Source organism: Podarcis muralis, chromosome 4 (genome assembly GCF_964188315.1).
Source record: "Podarcis muralis chromosome 4, rPodMur119.hap1.1, whole genome shotgun sequence".
NCBI classification, from domain to species: Eukaryota; Metazoa; Chordata; class Lepidosauria; order Squamata; family Lacertidae; genus Podarcis; species Podarcis muralis.
This window is the reverse complement of record NC_135658.1, coordinates 65278179-65304196: the sequence shown is the minus strand read 5'-3', so window position 1 is coordinate 65304196 and position 26018 is coordinate 65278179. Positions and strand designations below refer to the sequence as shown.

Here is a 26018-nt window from a genome sequence, read left to right as displayed (position 1 = left end):
GAAGGAGTGAGCACCTTCTATTATACATTTAAGAAAAAATGTGTGAGTTATTTAAAAAGTCACTCCACTGAAGCAAGCACACAGGGTGAAGACAATTCCACTGTACGGCCACCACAGGACTGTTTCAAAAAGAAATATGAAACAGGAAAATTCTGTTCAAGTAAAATAAGAACCCTCAAAAGACTACATCAGTATAGAAGTACACTGAAAGGGGGAGGAACTATATTGTTTCTGCTTAATAACTATGAGGTAAACAAAGCATTAAATCATTTGTGCACCACTTGATGTATCAACAGTCTCAAAACTCTTAAAAAGAGGGGGCAGGAATGCCTTGTGTTCTACCTCTAACTCTGAAAAGCACTGTGGCTTGCCCAGCCCAATATATAGGGCCAAAACGGAAGCCCAGGACACATGTAACTTTACCCAAGTTAAGGAATCAGAAGCAGGTCATAAGACTGCACACTCTCACCTCCACACCAAAGAACTATACTGATAGTTACCTCAGGAGCAACAAAATTTGCTGTGTAACAAGGAGTCATTAGAAGGCCATTTTCTGCTCTCAGCTGCTTTGCAAAGCCAAAGTCACAAATTCGAATAGATTCCGGATTGCCAGATTCATCAACATAAAGGATGTTGCTAGGTTTCAAGTCTCTGTGTACAACCTAAACCAACCAAACAAACATGGCTGTTGTTTCTATTAAAAGCATGGAATTCTTATTTTGTATGTCCTTCCACATTTAAAAAGAATATAATGTATCCAATATCAACATCCCTTTACTGCAAAATAAATTAATTGAGCATAGTCTATCATTTTGGGTCATATATATATATATATATATATATATATATACACACACACACACACACACACACACACACACACACACACGAGTATTCATTCTTACGAGTTAATTATCCATAAGGTACTTGTATGCTTGCTCTTATTCACCATATCTACTGAAAAGTTATGAACTGGCTCTTGGGTTCCTATTTACACAAACTAACAAACTATTGCAAACTAGCATCTAATTAGTTAATGCTTACAGATCAGATGGGAGAATTTAAAATAAAATGAAAGCTTTAAGAGCTGTAACAATGGAATAACTTATCTACTGTACTAACTAGGTAGTGCATTTTAAATATATCTCTCAAGAACGCAGACTTACTCCTTGTGCATGAAGATATTCAACAGTTTTTGTTATTGTCAGTAGAACAGCACTGGCTTCTCTTTCTGAAAAAAATTTTTGCCTAAGGATTTTGTCCAACAGCTCTCCTCCTTTCATAAGTTCTGTTACCAGGTACACACATTTCCCATCATCGTACACCTGAAAAGTGTAACACATTATTTAAGTGCTCAATTGTGCACAGAGTTGTATTCAACATTAGTCATACTCTGAGTACACCCACTGAAAGTCTTCATTCCACTAACCCAGCAAGTGCATTTGCAGACTCCTAATGAAAGATTAAATACTGTACATGTCAAAAGCATCATATTTATGCCTGAATTGCAATAAAGCTGCTAATCATCTACTTACATCTTTGAGAGTAATAATATTTGGATGCTGTCCGTATCGTAGTAGGATTTCTATTTCTTCTGTGGGATCTCTTTTACTCTTGTCTATTATCTAAAAGAGCAAACATATTTGAACCAATAACTATATTATTAACTCAGTTTTCCCAATGTCAATATTGTTTCATACCTACAACCACTGTTTTAAGTCTCTCAGAGGATTTGAAACAGCATTTTTGTGTGAAGAGCCACCCTTCTTCAAACCAGTTTTCCTTCTAAGCTCATAACACTTTCATTAATTGGGTGTTTGCAGATTTCTGCTTTTCCAGTTCCTCAATCTCCTTTAGCTGCCAAAGCCACCTCACTACAAGCCTATAACAGTCTCCCCTCATCTTAACCTATAGCCCTCAAAGTGCTTCTCAGCCTCCGTCACCCAATTACCTCAGTGCACTGAGAATGTGCTAACATTATGGATGCTTGAAACAATTAATTACCTTTACTGCATATTCCATATTTGTTGCTTTATGTATACATCTCTTGCACACCGAATAGGAGCCAACTCCTATATCTTGTTTGACTTCATATCCATCAGTAAACTGAATGCTGTTCCTGTGTAACTGCTACCAAAATAACATAATCAATTAATGCATTCTTTACAAATATCCAATTTAGATCTTTATATTTTAGAACAAATCTTTATCAGTAATGAATTGTTTGTACAACTAATAATATTGAACTTTTAAAAGGAAGCATTTTCCACTCTGATTTTCACATCTTCTCCAACGTAAATAATATGTTCAAACACACTGAATAGTGTGGAAAGACACAAACGGCTGGTTTTCATATTACCCCTTGGTTCAGCATATAGTTCATTTGCTCCTTCCTTTACATGTGTGGGGCAACAAGCAAGGAAGCTGCAATCAAAACTAGGAACTATGCTTAATCGCTTCCAAACAAGCTGGAATATAGAAGTTAACTTTAAACCATTGCTACATAGTCTGGCTTCTATGGAAGCCATTAAACAGTTTTCCACTGTAGCCTCTGCACACAACACTAATTCATGGTTTTAGGCAACCTTCACAAACCTCCATTTGTTTTGAACTACAGTATCTAGAGGACACCAGCTTGCCAAAGGCTTGTTTAAGGTTATGTGCCCCAAAGCATTATTAACTGATAATTTTTATTTTCTGAATAAAATGTCTCAAATTGGACATAACGCAAAGGCGAATAAAATGTTTAATAACACATGCAAAGTAGAACTGGTCTGTTATGAGCACATAAGTAGTGAAAGCTATTCAAATTAAACTGATAGAGCCAAAAACAAGGACAGAATATGAGAGAGAAAAAGCAGTCTACTTGTTTATTTTGCATGTGGAAAAAACTTCAAGACATTAAGTAGCTTGAGCTCTTGAGATACAGCAAGCTACAGATAACAAAAACAAAAAGAGATTCATGTCACAGAAATACTTCCATGGCCTTCTGCACAGCAAGGACTTTTTTCCTCATGCAAACCAGTGATATAATCAGCTTGAGGAAGAAATGCATCCACTTCCAAACATCATTTTCTGCATGTGGAAATCCTTCAATAAGATATATGTGAAACTTGATTATCTCTCCTTTGGGCACAGCTTGTGCATACATATTGTGCAAGCAATATCTGATCTCCTTGCAGGCCCCTAGATACCAGCCAATGCGAATAGTTAACTTCATAATGACCATTCACCTGAACAATCGAGTGCCCAACAGATGTCTGCATTGCTTGACTTTCATCATCGGTTGCAATAGCTACAAAACTGAAGCCCCGAAAAAGTTGGTGAGCATTAGCACTAGGTGGAATACCAGGTGAATCTAGGGAAAAAATATTTTATTTTATTTTAAGATATTCCTCTTCTAGAAATATTTCACAAAAATGCCTAAGGCGGTTTGCACAAAAAGCTGCATTTCAAATTATGATCAGAACAAAACAACAATACGACAGGCAACAAAGATCGGAATATTTAAAAAAGCGGCGTACCGTTTTAGTCAGTTGTCAGGTCAAATACATGATGGAACAACCCAGTCATCATATCGTGCTGGAAGGTAACAGCGAGGGATAGGCCTCTCTATCTAAAAACTGAGTCCCAGGAATGGTAACTGAAAAGGCCATCTTCCCTATCCCAACCAAATGCAACACCGATTTTGGTAGAACATGAAGGACACAAGATCTTGGCAAGAAAGACCTGCTGCATACTCAAGTCAGATTAAAAGGACACCTATGTGTCAGGTAACACAAAACCAAGGGAGTAACACAAAATTGAGGTTGTTTGCCTGTTTCTCATGTATAGCAACTGTGTGACTGATTTATTTCATTTGTATACCCTAGACTCATAAAAGTTAAAAATGATGCATGTGATTAAGATTAAGATTAAAACTGTAACTTTCCCAAACCACCTGAGAAAACAGTATATATATCTACCTTTTGGAGTTTTTGCTGTAAATTCGGGATCAAAATAAAATGTGTCTTCAGGTCTACCAGTTGCTGGTTTAAATGGTGGATTAATTTCTCTTCTGTACAATTTCTAAGACAAATACATTTAACACGTTAGAAAGCTGTAACACAATTAACATGAAATGTTGTAAGTGTGTTTTACTCCGTTGTGTGTACTTACATTCCAGTCTATTGTGGAGAAAAATGGATGCCTCTTAATTTCCTCAACTCCATCAGGACCTGCACCTATCCGAGGTCAGCAATGAACATAACAGCAGATATATTAGGGATTTGTTTAGCTTAATGTTGAAGTATGTAGTAGATAACTTAATTAAATCCTTTACCTAATCTGTTTGCAGGGTTTCTCTTGAAAAGCATTCGGAGAAGACTCTGAGCCTCTGGACTTAAAAACTGAGGCATTCCAAGTTTGGCTCTGTACAATAAAAACAAATTAACCATATACAAAGTTTATAGTGGAAATGCCACGTTCATTTGTTTTAAACTCAACACTTGGTGAACAGCAAATGCTGCACAAGCAGGCTTCCCCTTCTGCAATGGGACATTCCCCTTCTGCAATGGTGCATCCCCCTTTCCTCCCCTCTCCCTGAAGCCTTCCCTGTGCCTCCAAATTCTGCTCCAGAGGGTTGGAGGATCCTCAAAAGTACACCAGGTGAAAAGTGGGGGTGGGCGACAGGGGAAAGGAAACAAGGGGAAGTCTGTTGCATAAGTGGGTGGAAACTCCTAGCTGTCATTCCTGCCTGAAAATAAAGTAGGTGAAAACACACAAAAAAAGTCCAAATATTGCTTCCACACAAAAATTCCTATTCCAACTGTGCGATCCTGGAACTTCAGAAACGAAACATAATGGAAAATTATGGAAAGGAAACACAAATATTGTATTTCATTGCCATCTATGGTCTCTCTTAATTTAATTTTTCACATGCATTGGTAGGGTTGTGTATATCCAGCAGCCTAAAAATCTCTCTCTTTTTTTAGCATGATAGCAATGCCAGTAAAGCCAAAGGAGGAATTAGTAAGAGAACAGAACGCCTAAGATCAGTCCTCAGTACTCATGCTTCTGCTAACTTTCACATGTACTTTCCACTCTTCATTTCAGTAACTGGAATTCATAAACAGAAAAGGAACACTATGAGTGAACACTATGAACTACAGCAATGCTTTAATAGGCCACACTCAATGTAAAAGGTACTATGATGGAATACATTCTTGTTTAATCCGTTGATCCTGTTCCCTGAAACCAGTGAGGTAAACTGCCTGGATTACTGCAAACCAACTGGGAAAGGCTAACTGGTTCTTCTGTAACTAAATGAGAATCATTTCCTGGAACAGTTTCTGCAGGAATTCCATTGGTTTGCATCTAGCAAAGAGACACTGATTAATTTTAGCTCAACTAACTAGAAACACACAATGTCCTTGGAATGTTATGATTAACCACTTCGCGTTACAGCAGATTCTTCTGAAAATATTTGATTCATAACCGGTTACTGTTGAGCAAAACACAACCCTGCTCCAACCAGAAACTTTCTAGATTATACAGCTGCATGAATGAGAGCCATTCTTTTTTGACAGTTATATACAAAAACAAGCCTTGATAATTTAGGATAAAATAGACACAGAAAATCTGTCTTTGATTCAGGCTGATCATGGCTAAAGAAACCAAAGTTATAAACTGTGGAATAAAATGATAATATCAGTAGAGGGGGAACAGACAGACTAAATATGAAATACAATACAAGTTTATAAATTATAAAAAAACAGACCCCTTATGGAGAATTAAGTCTAGCGCCATGCAAAAGTACTGGGTGGTATTTAACCACATTTTACTCACTGTAGACCCATAGAAATTAACAAACATGACTAATTTAGGCCCACTAATTTCATTGAGTCTACTCTGAGTAAAAGAAAGCTGAATACTATCCTCTGCCTTTACCACAGGAGTGGTAGCTAAGACATAGTGACCAAGAAAGTATGAGAGTGTATATACACAGCAAAGACCAAAAGACATTCAAGTTGCTTCAGAAGTATAACAATAGTAGTCAGATATAGATCTATTATATGACCAAGTCTGATATATTGATATATGACTACAGCCAACCTAGGCTATAGGTATATTCCACAGTATCAAATTTTGTATCCAGATTGAAAAATAAAAAATGCATTAATATACCAGAGGTATACTGTAGCTGGATAATAATCTACAATGCAAGCCTTAATTTCACCCACTTGTCAGGAGTGTTAGAATTAAATCAGTATGCAAGGATAAGGATAGGTTTCAGAAACAGGAGAGGCACCGGAAGGACAAATGGTTTATAACAGTAGTAATGAAAAGGGAACGTTAAGACATTTTTCCACTAGAATTTTCAGGATGGTGAAAATAATAACAGATCAAGGAGAATATAATTTGGTAACTTTTAAAGGAGATAATGGGACTGCAAATACATTATTGTGTATTAGAGAAGTACTGGATTAAGTGTCCCTACAGCTTTTGATAGGAAGGACAGTAGAGTGGAAAAGGACATTAGCAGGATGCATTATGGAGTCAGGATATAAAATGAGGGAATAGTAGAAATTAGAGATTGCAGCATGGAGGGCATCCCCAGTAGAATACCTGATGAGATATACGTATAATAAGAGTGTACTCACTTGAGAATCAGTGTCATGGTTTCTTTTCTGTCTTTCCCTTGGAAAGGTAGAGTACCAGTGAGCATTTCAAACTGTATAAAGTAAAACTTCCATCAGTCATATTAAAAGACCAGGTAATTTCTTTTCAACATCACATTTGATTGTTGTAACCCACCCTGGGACCTTAGGGTGAAAGGTGGGAAATAAATAATAACAGCAACAACCACCTTGCTCTCTTTGACAAAACTAGTAGAACCTTGTTTATAAAACAAATTGTGCATACCAACCAATAACTCTGCATAATAATGTTCTGCAGCATAACTTTTTACATTTTCAGGAGTTTAACACATCTACCTTTGATGCAGTCAGTGCATGTTAACCTAATTCAGATGCTAGTATCTAGTTGTACATTTCTACATCTAATGTACGTTTGAAGCTAAAAATAAAAAAGGCTGCTATTTTGAATAAAGCACACTTTTCATTTTGTCTACTTGTAAGAAAATATTGCTGTTGTCTTAAATCTGAGCAAACGCAAACTTTGTATGTGATTTATGAAAAAATATCCACTCTCTTGATAGCTCAGTTGGTAGAACATGAGACTCTTCATCTCCGGGTTGTGCTTTTGAGCCCCATGTTGAGCAAAATATTACTGCACTACAGGAAGTTGGGCTAAATGACCCTCATGGTCCCTTCCAACTCTACAATTCTCCAATATAAAAAATGTGCTTGTGTTAACACCCACAGAGTTAAGTGTACATCAGTAGGTTATAACAAGTCTTTTATTCTGTAAGGGTCAATAAAAAGGCTGCTTACTGCTCTATATTTCTTCTAATCATTAGGTGTATCTTAACTTATTTTGGGTTCTAAGTTTCTCAGAACCGATCTATTTAATCTAACTGAGAGCAAGTCTCAGGAACTTATGCTTCCTTTTAGTAGCCTTGCCTCCCATGCCACTTAACTAGGGTTAAGTAGCATGTTAGAACTAATATTAACCATGGTGTTCCTTAACCCAGAGTCTAAAATTGTGGCCCTTAAAACTGCATCAAAGTTAACTTTCAAATAAGAGTACAGAACATTTCTGTCAAACAAATTTATCTGTAATGTAATTAAGGAAGTATTATTGAATTGCATCCAACTAAGAAACAATGTAAAAGTCAGGGACAACAGTGTACAGCGGGTCTGCAACTTAAAATCACTTTACTTATGAAATCGCAACCTTACAAGGGTAGGGTGGGGCAATAAATTGGAAAATGGAGAGCGGGGAAAACCTGCCGTTCCCCAATCTTCATTTATTTCCGCTACCCACCCACCCGCGCTCCCAGCAGGCTTTCCTGCTGTGCAAAGTGTTTTTTAAGCCCTCCACCTCACTTATTGGGCTCTCGGAAGGTGGTGGGAGGGCTCCAGGAGCATTCCTTTGGCTCTCCCATGAGCTTCCCAGAGCCTGGTAAGCAACCCCTCACAGGGGCTGGTTCTGAGGGTTCCTGACTTTGTGCAGTTTTGAATTTGCCTTTCCATGTAGACCCCCAGAACCGAACCCTCATGTAAGTGGTAGGCCCACTGTATTGCAAAATATCATTTCAGTTTGCTATCACATATACGTATAGGGCAAAATTCACCTAACAAACCTGGCCCAAGGGCTTCTGTTGCACAAGAGGGCTTTCCCCTCCCCCTATGTGGCCCCACCTCCTGAAATTGGCTCAGGAAGGGGCGTTGGGAGAACCTCCAGAACAGCATGTGGGGAGAGGGGAAATTGTTCCATCTAGAAACTGATATGTTTGAAAGGAAGGATCATTCAACACAGCATGGTGTTGAATTCCACCCTTAAAAACAAAACCAAGTTGCTTAAAATACTGTACAAAAAATAAAACCTGCCCTCTGCTTTTTCAACTGGCTGATCTGCAAAGATTCCACTTAAGGAATGCATTTGTCCCTATGGACCCAGGTAGAAAGAATCTGTGGGTCACTTTTTTGAACTGCAAGTTGTACAAGGTGCCCAGGGAGGACAGATTCTTTTTTAAGTTACTCTAGGTGGATGACTTGCTGCAATTCTGATCTATTACTGTTTAAATGGCGAGTCTCAGGAAAAGTTAGTGATAAGATAGCTGAGTACTTTCTATCCTCAGTAATATTAAAACTTACAGTAAAGTAAGAAGTATTTTTTGGTGAATCTATCTGTTATTCTTACTATGCAATTGTATCAACTTCTATAGGATCTACTTCTTGCATCAACCTTTTATAACTGGGGGGAAAAATCAAAGCTATTCTTTTGTAAATAATGTGTTGCATTTTAAACAATCTCAGTTTTGCTTTAAAACATTTGATAGGAAGCTTAAATTAAAATCATTATGTAATATGTTGTGGTTTTTAAGATTTATATTATTTATAGTTTTGTCTGACCAGGGATTACTTCTCTTTGTTGTCTTGATTACATTCAACTATAGATACTGGCAGAAATAATCCATCATAGTCTTATGGTATTTATTCCCCTATGAAATACTGTAACCAAAATATTGTAGAACCCAGTGGTGGCTTTGGAAATTTCAGACAAGAGTGACAGAAGCAGCTTGAGCTACATGTCCTGGTTTTTAATTTTTTGTATTTGATGAAAAAAGGTTGTGGATAAGGAGCTGCACATCTTTTTCAGAATGAAATACCGTATTTTCCCATCTATAAGATGCCCCCATGTATAAGACACCCCCTATTTTGGGGGACTCAGATTTAAGAAAATTGGGGGAAATGGCCCAGTGGATAAGACACCCCCTAATTTTTGACATTATTTTTTAGGGGAAAAAACTAGTCTTATACATGGAAAAATACAGTAATACTACCACTGAAAGCATGAAGTTCTTCTCTTCCCTACTATTTTCTGGACTAGAAACTGCTACCTCTGAATTATTTACATTTAAAATGAATGAAATTTACCCCCAAGTAAATGAGCCAAGGATCGGGGATCAAGAGACTCTACCACCACTTTCCGTTCATCGGAAACCTACCATTAACACTCCAAAAGACCACCAGTCTGCACTCTGTGTATGCCCCCGCCGATTAACCACTTCCGGGGCCATATATTCTACTGTTCCACAGAAGGAATACGCTTTTTTCTCGTGATCAATAGACTCCTTGCTTAAACCAAAATCTGGAGAAAGAAAGCACAATGAATTTAGTAATCTTATGAGAATACGCAAAGTTTTGAAAACAGGTTCTTTATACTTTGCATGTGTTTCACCAGCATAATTTCATTTCCCCTCTCTAGTGCTGTTTATCACACTAAAAGAAAACTATCTACAAATTATTTATGTAGCAGAAGTTTGATTTACTTACCTGTCAATTTAATATGCCCTTCTTCATCAAGTAATATGCTATAAAAAAAAGATAAAGCTTGTTTGAAACATGGTTATGTTGATTTTCCTTACAACAAATAATGACTGTCAGAGAGCATACTGGGAGGATTAAAAATCTAGAGAGAGAACATGGTATTTCTATCATATTCAAAATAAAAGGTTCTTACTTTTCTGGTTTTAGATCTCTGTATATTATTCCAAGACTATGCAGATGATCTAAAGCAAGTGCTAATTCAGCCAGGTAGAATTTGACGTCCTCTTCTGTGAACATCACCTAGAAGAGAAAATGCATAATACTTGTCTAAAGTTAATACAGAGCAAACAGTTTCTATGATTAGAAAAGACTGGAGAGTCCCCCCCCCCCCAGTTTAAACTTAAATTGAAAACTAAAAATTATATAAGTGTTTATAGTTATGTATATAAACATGTTTATAAAAGTCACTTGCATTGTCAAGTAAGTGCATATTAATGCAACAGACTTTGAATTCTGATGGGTGCATTTCTAGATCAGCTGTCTAAGGATAATTCAGCAGTACACTTGTTACATCTCTATTCCCCCACTCCCCACCCTCCAAAATGTTTAAGTGTGGAAAGCAAAGGGGAAGAAAGAAGAGACAGAAGAGAAGAGATATATGAACATAGACCACGCAGTGTAAAGTAACTTAGATTCACTGGTACAATTAATGAAGAAATCATGGCAAATATTTCCCTGAACATTTGAGCACATTCCATAAAATAAACACAACCTCTATTAATATAATTCAGAATTGTGACAACAATATATGAAACATTTACCTCTTTGGATAAGCGTGTAAACAAGTCTCCTCCTCTGAGAAAGTCTAAAATAAGGTATAGTTTCCCTTCTGTTTGAAAAGCTGAGGGGGAAATCAAAATTATTTTTAATAAAAGTATTATGTTCTTGGGTATGTAGGTACTTATTGACTGTTACTATTATTGGAAAGATATTGTTTTATCATGCTGGATCATTGAAAAGTTCGTTCAAGAAAGTATTAAAATGCAATGCTGCACCCTAGCTATTACTATGTTCTATGATTTCTCAAACAACATTAAAATGAGCATCTTTGCTTATTATACATTATGGACAGAGCCACAGAAAGGTTTTAGATCTAGCTGTGGTATCTCTTGATGAAAGAAGAAGGGATGCAAATTTTTCCAGTTCTCTCTATTGCCCACAACTGACATGCCACCATCCACACTGATCTGGAGGAGCCCCCAACTTTCTGAAGCTGACACTGGTGGTGTGGGGGTGGGGTGGCACTGGCCGCTGCAGGGGCACAAGGAAATCAGCAAGAAATACCTCCCTCCATCTTCCATTAGGGGACACCCTCCACTGGATTAAAAGCTCTTCCACGAGCACAAAGTTATCAGCTGTATTCTACTCTATACAGTGTGTATCATATTTGTAGCATACAGATCAAAACTAGCACGCAAAGCAATTTTTATCTTCGCCACAGCAACATTAAGATTCATATGTATTTTATGCATTCAAAAAAGTTTTTAGAAGTTATGAGATATTTGACGCTTTAATGCAAAACTGCCCTGTGTTTTGTATGTACTATGCAAGTGATAGGTATTGAAGAAAATAGACACTGTGCACATTTTGTATGTGGAAGTGTAAGGATTCTGTCAAGTTGCTTTTGAGGTTATTTTTTTTAGGAGAAAATTACTTCTTCTGCTCACCCCACCCCTATGACCTCACATTGCCAAAGCACATGTTATCCAGACTTCTGAAACTTTAAACTGCTGGACAGTGCCAAATTTATTATAGATCTGGCCACTTGTAACTTACATTCAGCAACAAGAAAGTTCCAGATCACTCACTGGAGAACAGCATCAAAGCTTTAATTGCCTCAGAGATATGCAAAATGCAAAGCATCCCTTTAAAAACAGGACTGGGTAAATCTCAGGTAAATAAAACCTAAGTATGTTCTGTTCTGGCCAATGCTTAAAAAGAAAGTATAGCTGACATATTCTATAACAGAGTATTTCTTTTTCTTTCTTATATTAATTAAATAAACTGCCAAAACAGTACTGAAATCACTAAATTGTTCAAAAGCTGAAAATGAATCCTTAGGGAGGTAAATTAATTTAAACTAACAACATCATCGTATATTTATATGAGGCCTTTCCATAGTTATGCCACATTACATCATGAAAATATTTACATAACTAAAAATATATTAAAATTTAACACTAGGGAAGTTAAAGGAATGTCAAAAATTACATTTGTTCAGAAACTGATCTTTACTGATGATCAAGCTTCAAAATGTAGCATTTTGATGAAATGGATGAAATCTCTTATACAATTAACTGCTTTAACAAATGCCAGTTATGCAAACTGACTTGTACAGGAGTACAAGATGGTAGGTTGGGTCTCAACAGAACTTGCTATATTTTATTTGAAGGTATCAGGATTTTATAAATGGCAAATACGTATGAAATATCATAGTTACCAGTAACTAGCAATATTTACTTTAGCAATTTAGGATGCTTTATTAAACTTACCGTAATGCAACTTGACAATAAAGGGATGATTAACCTCTACTAAAATGTCACGTTCCATTTTTGTCCGAACACGATCGCGAACTATAAGAGATGTTGACCAACATTTAGTGCAAATGAATACTACCCACTTAATTATGTATATGGACTATTGTTTTTCAGTTTTATATCCATTATATGTGGACGCAATGTCAAAGTTTTCAAGAACCATTTTCACTGTACAAAATGTAATGAAAAATAAAGTTTTAAGAGTGCAATGTTATGGATCAAAAAGTGGCTTGTGCCAATGGAAAGGCACTTCCGTTGTGCGAGGAAGTATTACAAAATTCTCTCAAGTCCACATCCTGCTGGAGCCCCCATGCCCAGTTCCAGGTGGTCCCTCAACCTTTATGAGCGGATTGTGGGGCACAGAGAGGGGTGTAGTATGGGGGTGCCAGGAAGGCCCCATTGTGTTAGCAGAGTTATACTCTCACCTCTCTAGAACCAAATTTATAAATACAATTTTGGGATCTGAGTAGGAAAAACATTGGGCTTGCCTATGCTCATACCCCCCTGCTGCATAGACCCTGGCTTACCTAAGTCAACAATCATACCAAAGTACCACGGGGTTGAATATATATACTGTATTTTTTGCTCTATAAGACGCACCAGACCATAAGATGCACCTAGTTTTTGGAAGAGGAAAACGGGGGGGGGGGGGAATATTCTGAATCCCAGAAGCCAGGACAGCAAGCGGGATCACTGCGCAGCTTATGGGATAGCCGCATGCAGGCTCTCCCAGGCAGGGGATGAAGGCTCCCTTGGGCAGCCCTTCTCCCTCCTGCATTCGCTCCATAAGACGCACACACATTTCCCCTTACTTTTTAGGAGGGGAAAAGTGTGTCTTATAGAGCGAAAAATATGTACTGTAGGGTACTTTACTGTAGCTCTCAAGGACTTTCTTCTCAATTTCTAGCATATTTTTCCAAAAAGGGTGATCACTATAACTTTATTCCAGTGTCTAAGTATTGATGGAAGGATTTGTAGTATATATTATTCAACAACTAGCAAATTCATCACCCTGACAATTTTCCATTGTCTGTCACTAAATACATACTATGCAATAAAAAAACTTGCAAAAAGAAATCAGGCATCTGTTGCATAAAGCAAGAGTACTGAATTTACATTATGAGTGCGAATTCTAAAACCGGAGCCAAGAAACTAAGTGCATTCAAATTCTATTTGCTCTATTTACAATTAATGTTTCTAAGCACTCATTCTAGCAAAACCATCAAGATGTGAACATAGTCCACATGAAGATGCCTGTAAAACTGTTGCACCGGGAAAATATTCAGTGCCATACACCCTGTGTTATGGTGGATATGTATTTTTAGCCTCCAAACGCAGGCTATATTCATGTATAGCCCAACCCTAAGATTAACATTATTACTAATAATTTATTACTTATTATTAAATTTGTATACCACCCTATACCTGCAGATCTCTGGACTGTTCACAACCATAAAGTATCAGTGAACCAAACAGGTCTTATTTCCCAGCAAACATGCATAGCAAAATGTTTAGAAGCATTCATAATGTAAAAAAAGTACAAGAAAAACAGCTAATAAGCAAAACCCATGACAAATAGGTGATTGAAAAAGACACCACTGTGTGTAAATTTAGATGCAGAGTCATCTAAATTTAGGTGCAGATTTCAGGGAACAAAAGCAAGGTTGTCTAAATATGAGGAAGTATCAAGTGCATGAAAGTGCCTCAATGGGTTCCAACTTTTTCACATATGCAGTTACTTTTCAAAATCTCATTCTTGATGGGGCTATATAAATAATTAAATATATATATATATATATTTTCCAGTTGGATTGTATTGCCCTGAATATATGAAGTGCTCTCATTTTTAAAGGGTACGGGGTTAAAGTTCTCCCAAGATTATGTAGAAGCTCAGCCATCAAGTCAACATTAGAAAATGCAATTGTTTGAATTCTTAGTTCCTGTAGTCCTTCATCGCACAACTGCCAGATTCAGACAGACAGACAAAAGGATTTTTCTAGCACCTTCCTTTTACTATCAGCTCCTCCACCACATCTCATTGCACCGCCAGTCTCTTGCAACAATGTTTCAATATATTATTCTTAAAACAATTATATTTAAAGAAATCATGTAATTTACCCTTGAGTGTTGCTTTTTTTAGCACCTTCATTGCATACAGCTGTCTTGCATCTGATCCTGAGATTTTTTTTACAAGGAATACCTGTATTAAACACATGAAACAATTCTATTACAAAGATCCAACACACATTGAACAGACCCAGGGTAAGAACATATCTGTGCACATACAGAAACATCAATCTCACATACCCATGCATGCTTGCATGCGTGAACGCCTGTCATATCTCGAGTCCCAATATGTAATATCTCTAATCTTTATCCTTGATTTTGAGAGCATCTATGCTACACAAACATACCTTTGTTAAATGAATGCAAACAGTAAGGTAGGCATTATTCCACTTCTCACACAATTCCACTTCTCTACATACTTTTAAAAAGCTGCATGTGAATAAGACTCCGGCCCCAATTATATAAAAACAGGTGCACTTTCAGTATAATTTCACATTCCTAACTCACTAAGTATTTCACTTGCTACAGCAAGGCTACTAGACTAGAAGGAGGGTACACTTCCTACCAGTAACTTACAGAAACCAAGTGCAAGGAGCAGAGGAAATTGGATGCCAACGTCATAAATAAGATTGAACAGTCTTTTATCAAACCAAATTCCTTGAAAGGGTAACAGCAGTGAATAACAGAGCAAGCCAAACCCTGGCAGGAGAGTTGCAGAGTCACTGCTACATCTGCAGCCTCATTGCTCATGCTGGTCAGGGCAAAAGCACAGCCGTCTGGCTAGATATCATCAAGTGATGGGAGTGGAGATAGCTCACGATCCAGGGAATCCCTATCAGTTCAGCCACTTGCCCTCCCTGGAACACTCCACTTACAGACATCTCACAGCTTACAGCAGGTCAGAAGTTTGTTGGGGGGTGAACAGGAAGCCCAGCATCAGTGAAGGTGTTGCGGGCTGAGGGAGAATCTCTGCCCAGGTCACCCCCCGTGGCAGGTCAGAGACTTAGACTGAGCCCTTAGTCAAGAGGAGTTTATTTAAAGACGGCCACTCAGACCTTTTTTGCATTTAAATGTTGAATGAAGAAAATGTGTTGTTGTAAAATACAGTGATACCTCGGGTTGCAGAAGCTTCAGGTTACAGACTCTGCCAACCCAGAAATAGTACCTCGGATTAAGAACTTTGCTTCAGGATGAGAACAGAAATCGGGCTCCAGCGGCGCGGCAGCAGCGGGAGGCCCCATTAGCTAAAGTGGTGCTTCAGGTTAAGAACAGTTTCAGGTTAAGAACGGAACTCTGGAATGGATTAATTTCTTAACCAGAGGTACCACTGTGCTCATCTTTGGCCACAGAATTCTGTGAGTGGTAGTTAGCTCAGCTGGTTAGAGTGTGGTGCTGAAAATGCCAAGGTCACAAGTTCAATCCCCATAGGGACTACCTGCATGTTCCTGCAGTTCTAGGGGCTAGACTAGATGACCCTTGGGGTCCCTTCAAACCCTACAATACTTTTATACTACACAAAGCTCAGTAGAATATTTGCACAGTTGAGGGGAAAATTTATGTCAAGCGTCTAGCTCTGAAAAAGAAAATCAACACCACATACTACCATGGCAATCCTAGAAATATGCCTTAGTTCAAGAAATGTAAGTTTCCTTCCAGTTGTGTTGAAGTATTAAAATAGGCAACTAAAGCAAATTTCATTTTGCTCAGAGACCAATGCTTTTAGTTGCTTTAATGCTGATGGACGTAGGTCAAGAATATATAGGTTTTCGTCACTGACACATTGAAGACTGTCAAAATATGAACTAGATACAATATATATGCATACTTTAATTCATCCTTGAAAAGATATAGGGTGAGGCTGGATTCTAGTGATATTCAGAGTAGACCAACCAGAATTATTTCAGTGGGTTTACTCTGAGAATGACTAAAACTGAATATCCCTCCACAGCATAAATATTAAGGTGATCTAGTGAAAAATATGTTTAATTTATACTGTTCACTGAAAAAATATGACAATAAGTATTCCTGCATATATGAATGTGAGCTAGGGCAGCAAACTAGGAGACAATTAAGGAGATTAGAACAAAAGATTCAAGAGGTGGTATTACAGAAACAGAGCATCTATTTTGGGAATTCTGGTTAGTGCTGGCTCAGGCAAGCCATCTGAGCACCATGACAGCTGGTATCAATTCCATAGGTCCGTCTTACCTTTCCAAAAGACCCCTGTCCTAGCACTTTAAGGAGTTCAAATTGTGAAGGGTCTGCTTTTTCATGTCCTTCCTTGACGTGATATGTTATTGCAATCTCTTTAATATTGCCTTCTTCCTGCAAAGAAAACAAGAATAAAGCTCTCATTTTTATGTTTGGAATTCATGCCTGGAATATTCATCCTAGGCTGGTATTTAACTATTCACAGATGAAAGCAATTGTAATGGATAAAAGCCAACAAAGAAAAATATATATTCATTAAGTCCAATGTTGGTACCACTAGGAAAAACAGGAAAGTAGAATTTCCACAAAAGTTTGGTTTACTTCATGCTTGGGAAAACCACCAACTGAGGAATGAAAGATACCAAACTGCCAGATTTTTATAGAGTAGGGAAATACAAAATAACAGAAGGAAGCTTAGTTATGAACAGTTTCTTTTTTTCCAAATTAAGAAAATAAAAAGCGGAAAATAGTCATCTGGCATATTCAGCAACCTAGTAAAAATACTAAGTTTAGGTCATTATCGTATGCCACTTTTTAAATGTTTCTTCAACATTTTGCTTGTTTCTCGATATAGCATGTAGTCAGTACAGGAACAGCTCTAGTCACTCTTCAAAATCGCAGCTTCAGCTGTCTTGTCTAAGAGCTAATTCACACTTTATTAAAAATGGGGAGAAAGCGGGAGAAAAGTGACTCACTTCTGCTCCTAGTGTTGTTTGCTAAGGGGTGGGGTGGGGATTTATGGATGTCACCACAGCAAGTATCTGCAAGTCCCACCATGGACATTTACAGGAAAAGCAGAAGTGTGAGCCTCTTGGGCTTCTTCCTTTCCTGACTGGTGGGTCATGCATTGAAGAGGAAGGGCTTCCAAAACCACAATGGGTCTCTGCTCAACTCTCTCAAAGCATTGCTCCTAGCCTCCATAAGCAGTATTGATTTTATAGGATTATTTAATACACAAAGTAAAAAGAAAAAAATTAATTACATCAAATAGTTTGTTCTCAACAATTGGTCACTTTTATATCTAACCATTCTTCCAAAGAGATCAGGCAGGGTAACATGCATTGAATTATCAGCTTTATCATTGCAATCTTTCTGTGAGGTAGGTGAGACTGAACCACTGTGACTTGCTTATTCCATTGAAGCTCCTGGTTGAGTGGAGACTTGAACCTGGCCACAACTCACTATACATTTTATTGTTACACAGTAGGCAAAGCTCTTCCTATACATAAAAGGAGTTTTAGGATTGTATTACAGTGGTACCTCGGGATGCAAACAGGATCCGTTCCAGAGCCCCGTTCGCATCCTGAACAGAACGTAAGACACGACTGTGCGTTGCATTTCGTCGCTTCCGCGCATGCTCGTGACGTCATTTTGACCATCTGTGCATGCGCGAGCGGTGAAACCTGGAAGTAATGCGCTCCGTTACTTCCAGGTTGCCAAGGAGCGCAACCCGAAAATACTTATCCTGAAGTGTATTTATCCTAAGGTATGACTGTATTATGGCCTTATAGTAAGCAACATGCAAGTTGCACAACGACCAATAGTTAGAATGTCCGGCCATGCCTTGTTTTTACTTCAAGCTAAGCAGGGAGGGAGAATTAAAAAGAGCCATGTGTTAGAAGCAACAGTCAGAAGTAGAAGAACAGTAATAATTCAAGTAAATTGAACTAAAGGAAGGACAGGAGATGTAATAAAGGAGCAGGGAAGAAAGCAGCTATGTGTGTGGAAGAAAAATATATTTGCTGCTTCTGTGTTTCACAAGAGTGAAACTGAGTAATGGCAATCCTTTCAGCAGCTGGCTTTATTCTCCTTGCTGGCATGATGCAGAGTATACACCTGGTGACAACAGGGAAGTGAAATATTATTGCATAATTTCAGAGATAATAAATTACTGTATACGGCACTCTCAGGGATCATATGTATTGGATTGTGCCCTAAATAAATCTATTGTGTGGCCAAATTTAGAAAGCCACATACAGTCGTGTTCTTGTAGCCCCATCTCAAAAAGAGCTAGAAAAGTACAAAAGAGGTCAAACAAGATGACAAAGGCATTGGAGCACCTTCCCTACAAGTACAGCAGCAGCACTGACACTTTGGAACACAGGCCCCTTCACTGTAGTGTTTTTTTGGCGTGTGCTGAAGACATTCTTATTTAGATAGGCCTACCCAGATGTTTAGATAGTTTGCCTGATATTTGTTTTAGTCTACTTTATTGCCATTTTAGCATTCTGTATGTTTAAAACATTTTAGCATTCTGTATGTTGTACTTTTTTATGTGTTATCTTTATTGTTTTATCATTTTTGTAAACCACTTTATGGTTTTTTTTTATAATCTACAGATTCTATGAAATAAATAAGAAATAAAGTGTTCAGTCCATTTTAGTCAGGTTTTATAGAATTATGCATGATGCAGGAAAAGCAGGCACAGAATTTTTCTCCCTCACATTAGGGTGGTATTAAACTAAGCTCACTGAAATTAAGATGGCTCAGGTCCCTTACTTTCAGTGGGTTTACTCTGAGTAAAACTTAGCTGAATACTATCTTTAGACTTCTGCATCATCCAGTGAGATTGATTGGTAGCAGATTCAGGGGACATAAAAGAAGGGAGTTCTTAATACAACACATTATTAATCTATGGTATTTCACCACCACAAGATGAAGTCATTGCTTAAGATAGACTTAAAATAATTAAGCAAATTTATGGAGGATAGAGTTAACAACAACAACAATGTGGCTAACAGATGTCGTTATGTCCCACTCTTCCTCCAAAAGGAGTCCAGGGTGGCTAACAATGTTCAAACAAATAGAACCAACATAAAACGAAAGCTAAATGGAACAGTTGTTGTGTACTTCTGAACACCACATGCTGAGGACAAATAGTGAGGTAAGGGGTATAGCCATGATGCCTTATTATGAGCTTCCCAGAAGAAATCAACTGACTACTGCAACAAACAGAATGCTTAAAAGAAGATCTTTGGGCTAATCCAACTGGGCTTTTCTTGAGTTCTTACCCAGTACCAAACCATCTTCCCACACATGCACCAATCACAAGCATGGATATTTGTCATACTAGGGCCTGCAACCCTGCTCACTCCACTAACCAACCCTATTCCCATTCCCCCCACAATAACCACTATAACCACTTCCCCTTCCTACTCCATGCAACTACTGAGCTTGCTTTTCACTTTCCCAGCTCCATCTCTGAAGCCACTTCTCTCTTCTAATCTGCAGCCCCCTTCGCACTTGTTTTCACCTGAACCCACAAGCCTATACCTCCTGCTTCCCCTTTTTTGCGCAACCACCCCACTTGCACACAAACCATCCCATGGTAGCCTCTTGCACCTATCTTGTCCCACACATTGCTACTAAATATCCTTTCCACCCAACTAGAAAGCCACCACCCACTCCTATTCTTCAGCTCCTTTCATGTCCCTGCTTTCATTTTCAACCCCATTCCCATGCCTCCTTTTCCATCACTGTTTTGCAAACCCTTTTGCTTAGTTGATATTCCTGCACTGCACGGGGTTAGAGACCAGGTGACCTTTGGGGTCCCTTCCTTTCCAACTCTACATTTCCATGATTCTCTCTTTCCCCCTTTCCCCCTTCCCCTTCTTACCTTTTTCAACTCAGCCTTGCACACAGACCACCCCCACTTCTATGCCTCATCCTCTCTCCTAATCTGCACCCCACTTTGCACACACCCCATGATAACGTATGTTACTGAATCTTTAAAATGAATAAACTCTTAAGAGCAAACCTATCAGTTAGCTTGTTCAGTTGGAGAATGTTAAATTCAGTTGATGAATGTTATATGTATATTGTATGACTGTAGGGTGTTTGCTTGTTAATAAAACATGTTCTAAATTATTACGTTAGATCTGGAACTTAATGTTGAAGAAAATACATGGTATCAGAAGTGAAATACACTGTGTGAAGGTACTATGGATTATCTGAGGGCTTTGTATATCTCTCACACAAATGAATCAGCTGAAGAGTAGAAGAAGTTTGTGTATAGCAAGAAGCGAGGAACACCAAAAGGGAAAAAAGAGGCTATTTTAAACAAAGAACAGCAGAGATTTGAGTAAAGTAGGGATGGGAGGGCAAGTTTTTTAAGGAACTGTTATCACCTGTTGCTTGTTGCTCAGGGCTCCTTTGGGTAGAATAAAAAGAATTAAGAGAAATGTTATGCCTGAATTGCTTTCATAATTTTAAGGGACCCAAAATGACTCTCTTGCCCAGGATCCCCAAAACCACAGGCCACCACTGCATATTGCCTCCCCACAACAACTTGGGACTCTTGCTTTTGGAAAAAGACAATGTCTTTTGACCACTTTGATCACTATCTGTCCCTTTAACAGAAGAGTTGAGTAATGGGGGTGTTGAATGGACATGTCTATAAGGACTGAAGCAACGTGTATCAGAGTAAGTAGGGTAGAAGTTAGAGAGAGAAATACGGAGCACTCCTCCCCACAAATATTCTAACCAGAGCCATGAAATTTTACAGGCCTTTAAGTAGCCATTAATGACAGATGTGCTGCTTTCTATTCTCCTTCACTTTATCATAACATCTGAAGTTGAAAATAGATCTAAATGGATTTTCTGGCCCCTTTCCATCCCAGAATGTTACATATGTAAAGAAGTTCTTGGCATATCATGCTAAACTCTGTCAAGAATCTGCAAAGTGTTAAGTTCTTTTATGAATGTCAGAGAATAGATTTCACACATCTATCTGGTTTATAAAAAACACCCTTGTATGAAACAACTGGTTTGGGAAAATTCTAATATTTTCTAGGTTAAATTATTATTTGTTTTTAATTATGGTGAAAACTCAGACAAGTGTTTATGTCTTTGATTCAGCAGTAAATAATGTATGATTTTATCTTTGTGCTTGTCTCTTTGATCCAGCTCAGTCATCCATCAGTAGAATGGAGAGCTAAACAATTTCGATTGATTCCCCTCCCACATTCCCAATATTTGTTCTAGGACAACATGGGAGGTAGGGTGGGGAGGGCTGCAGAGGAAAACTGACCAAAATATCTCCCTCCCTATCCTTTATATCATTTTAATTACATCTTTGTAGTGGCACCACTTTCTGGAATTCTTGGCACTGAAATATCTAACTGATTTGAAATGTCTATTTATTTCCTGCCTGCTATCATGCATTTGACCAAAACATTATTATAATTTAGCCTGAATGCAATGTTGTCTGTGCATGGGGAGAACACAATAACCACTTACACAACAACTTTCTTTCATCCCAATGCAGCCGCCCCTCAAAATCTGCTCTGGAGGGTTTGGGGGGGGGGTCTTGTGGTCCTCTACAAATCAAAATAGCAATCTCCTATAACCACTTTCTGGGGTCTGCTCTTCATGAAGGACTGGAGCAACTTTAGAACAGTACCCTAGTTTGGTGAACAGTTCACCAGGACACGTGGAAGATTCCTACTTTCAGTTAGAACACTTCAGCTTAACTTTAAGTCTGTTATGTAAGGAATGAACTTACATAAAAAGTATCCTTGTTCCATTGGCCCACAGTAACACAGTACAGGTTACTGGATAATATTGTGGTTTTAAGAAACACATTCTGGCATAAATTCATCCTGCACATAATTTCTTTTTCCTCTATCTAGAATTCATTTTTCTCAATGGGTTATGGAACAAAGGTTGACTTCTCCTAAGATAAACAGGACTTACAAACTAGTTAGGCTGCAACCCGATACACAGTCACTGTGGCTTACATCTGAGTAAGTAAAGGGGAGGAGAAGGGCAGCACTAAAAAGAACAAGAACAAAGGAAGCAAAAGAGGCAGCAAAGTCTCAAAAAACCGTTGAAAGATCAATCTTTATGAATAGTAATAGTGTTGGTGGAACAAAAATGTCCACTGCATTTCATATGATAACAACTTCCCTCAGGAGCACAAGATTACAGTTCTCATATCAAGGCAACACTTCTCTCTTTTTTTCCTGAGTAGAGATGTATAACACTGCACAGTTAAATGCCTGGGAAGTACTGCCTTCCTCTGATGATAGCTCACAAGAAGAAGAACTGAGGACCATGTTCCAAACTTAAAGTTTAAATTTAATGCAATACATTTTTTTTATTCTATTGCCACAAGCCAAACACGTATTTATGCATATTATATTCCATACAAGTACCACAAAACTGATATAAAAAATGAAGTAACTCGGCAGCAGTCAATGGATACAGCCATTCTAACTAGAGGAGTCACTACTACTTCATCAGCTCTGCTGAGATGCCAGCTCCATCAGCCATTTCTTTTCCTTCAACAGCCATATGGCAATAGTCATAGGCATTCTTTCAGGATGCAATTAGGGGCAGGGATACAAGGGAAGCAAGGTGACAGCATAGGCTCAGCTGAGACCCCAGCAATTTTTGGTTCCTCCTCTCTATTCCAGCCAGTCATTGTAAGAACTTTGTAACTAGTGCTTGATTTTGCTTTTGCCCTGAATATGTGCATGCATACTAGTTGGCTAAGCACCATAGGCTGAGGCTGTCCAGGCAACATGTCAACACTCAGGTTTTACTTACTGATTGTGGATTCATCTCTTCTTCTCCCATAGGTTCATCCATGATTTGTTGGCCATTCTGCAAAAAACGAAAGGGGGTTCATAAAGCAACTAAAGTAGAAACATTTCTCTACATCTTATTAAAATAACAAAACAATGGGTTATATTCAACTAAGTCTTACCCAAAGTATAAGAATTAATGAACCTAAGTTTGTCATGTCTATTAACAGCAATGAATCTACTCCATGGGTAGGCAAACTAAGGCCCAGGGGCCGGATCCAGTTCAATCGCCTTCTAAATCCGGCCTTCAGACGGTCCGGGAATCAGCGTATTTTTACATGAGTAGAATGTGTCCTTTTATTTAAAAAGCATCTCTGGGTTATTTGTGGGGCATAGGAATTCATTCATATATATTTTTTTCAAAATATAGTCCGGCCTCTCACAAGGTCTGAGGGACAGTGGACCGGCCCCCTGCTGAAAAAGTTTGCTGACCCCTGGTCTACTCTGAGTAGGACTAGCATTGGATAAAACTCCAAGTTATTTGCCAGTATCAATTACTATAAAAGATGGTTGCAACTACTGTCTTACTGGGCAGTAAAGAAAGAAAATAAGGTGTACAATTCTAAGCCACTAACTATTTAGAGCACTTATGACTAGAAGCCCATAGATCTGCAAAAAGCAAGATGAAGACAACAACCCATCATACAAAACAAACATTTAAACTGGACCTTGACAATGGCAAAGGTGATGCAGCTCTATTGAAAATTATTGTGTTTTAAATAATATGTAAGTTCTATTACTGTGAAGTGAAGATAAAGAATAGAATTATAGGACTGCAATGCTTAATCAATTAGATATATCAATAAACCACTTTAAAAGTGGCCATTTAGACAGCAAGTACTATATTAAGGGGACTTTCCCTCTTATGCAAGATAAAATGCCTCATAAGATTTTTCCTCTCATATATATCACCTAAAAAAAAATCAAATGATGTATGCTACTTGCTTCAGAACTTTTTTTTTTTTTTTTGCCAATGTGTGAATTGAATCCATTAAAGCAATATCAGTCTTACTGTGCAACCCACTGCATATCTATTTCATATCTTGGCTCTTGTATGGTTGGCTATCTTGTACTAAAAACACAGATATGAGTTGCCCTGGGACTGGAGAGTAGAAGGAAAACGCACTTTGGCTTTTGTCCTTGCCCAGAGGACCCAGGACCACTAAGAGACTGCCTCCCCTGCCTCCCAGGAGTAACATCAAGGCGATCGGAAGTCTAACCTGGCCCTAGTTCTCAGCCAGAGAAGCAGCAGCTGCAAGGGGCATGCCTTCCCCACTCCCTGCTTGAAAGAACACTGAGCCACAACTGCCTGCTGCCCTGGGAATGCAGAAGCAAGGGGAAGGAACACCCCGACTCCATTCAGGGGCCAAATGAACAAAATACACTAATTGCTATTCAAGAAAGAACACCAGCAGAGAAGATCAATCCAGCCCAACCTGGATAAAACTGTTTGTGGCCTTCATCTGGTTGACCACCGCAAGAACAGACTGCTGGACTAGATGGGCCTCTGGCTCCTTTTAGTACCCTCTAGCAGTCTCACTATTTTGTTCCGGCCTTAAAGAACTGATATCTCTATATTTTCCAGTGTTCAAAACTCCCATTGTACTAGGCGCATTTTGTAATAGGGAATTTCATTAGTGTGAGCAGTTTCTGAGCTCTGGGTGCAGTACTGCATCTAAGATTTCAGATGAAAACTGCAGAGCTGAAGGAAAAGAGGACCTTTTTCTGCCTCTCCAGTTCCAGCTACTCTCTGAAGGCTGGAGAAGAGACCCTCTTAAGAATATTAGAGGGGTGACCAGGGGAAAATGTGAAAAATGATATATTTTAGCTGCAGTTCATTCATTTTCAGCTTTGTATTCTTCTTATAAAAAAGCATGCCTAGACATTCTGTTGTTGCACCCATAATCTAGGTTTAAGGTGCCATTTATCTCCTAGCTTTCATATCTCAGTTTATAATACTGATCTGTTCCCTTTATTCTCCTTTCCTTGTGTACCTTGCACTTGCCATTTGTAAGCCTGATGGCTAGACTTCTCTCTCTCTCTCTCTCTCTCTTTTTAAAGTCACTTTAGGAAACAATAATTGCCTGAAAATCAGTATAAACATACAGGAAATAAAATAGGTAAATAATTTGTGTACAATAGGATAACAGGTTGAGAGCAAGTTCCCCCAGCATGCACACTCAAGGGCAGGGGTTGGCAACCTAAGGCCCATGGGCTGGGGGTGGTTTAACCAGCCCACGAGCCGCCCATGAACCAAGCTGCCTGCACAGTGAGTCCCCATGTGCTGTGCTAAACTGGCACTGCATGGGAACTCGCGTCTGTGGTGCCGGAAATTGCATTTGCGCAGACATAGATGCCGGAAATCGCGGGCGGGTGCGCTCACACACGATATCTGGCCCACAGAGGGATCTCCGCTGGAGTGAACCAGCCCAGGCGAGGTAAACCTTGCTGACCCCTGCTCAAGGATCTAAGCAGCACTACAGCAGCAGCCATGTTAGCTGGAGCACAGCATTTGTGTACCAACCTCTCATCCAGACTTGGCTGCTCAAAGGAAGTTACTCTAAAACACTTCCTAGGATGACACTGCTTTAAAGCAAAATATCAAGATGGGTGTATTTCAG

At 38.6% G+C, this 26018-nt stretch overlaps 1 protein-coding gene across 3 annotated transcripts in view; it reads right to left on the bottom strand.

The window, feature by feature from the left end:
• Window positions 1–26018, bottom strand: part of RPS6KA3 (ribosomal protein S6 kinase A3) — a 42510-nt gene that overhangs the window by 9395 nt on the left and 7097 nt on the right. Inside the window, exons 2-18 of one of the 3 annotated variants that reach the window (XM_028727531.2) lie at window positions 23360–23416; window positions 16808–16924; window positions 14651–14732; window positions 12488–12568; window positions 10757–10836; window positions 10129–10235; window positions 9942–9979; window positions 9614–9756; window positions 6642–6712; window positions 4322–4410; window positions 4159–4223; window positions 3966–4068; window positions 3234–3358; window positions 2005–2130; window positions 1536–1625; window positions 1167–1325; window positions 501–662 (exon numbers count right to left, since the gene is read on the bottom strand). In XM_028727531.2, coding sequence (XP_028583364.1) covers window positions 501–662; window positions 1167–1325; window positions 1536–1625; window positions 2005–2130; window positions 3234–3358; window positions 3966–4068; window positions 4159–4223; window positions 4322–4410; window positions 6642–6712; window positions 9614–9756; window positions 9942–9979; window positions 10129–10235; window positions 10757–10836; window positions 12488–12568; window positions 14651–14732; window positions 16808–16924; window positions 23360–23416 — 1695 coding nt within the window. The remainder of the gene's footprint in view (window positions 1–500; window positions 663–1166; window positions 1326–1535; window positions 1626–2004; window positions 2131–3233; window positions 3359–3965; window positions 4069–4158; window positions 4224–4321; window positions 4411–6641; window positions 6713–9613; window positions 9757–9941; window positions 9980–10128; window positions 10236–10756; window positions 10837–12487; window positions 12569–14650; window positions 14733–16807; window positions 16925–23359; window positions 23417–26018) is intronic. The other 2 variants (XM_028727532.2, XM_028727533.2) reach the window with 2 other exon arrangements.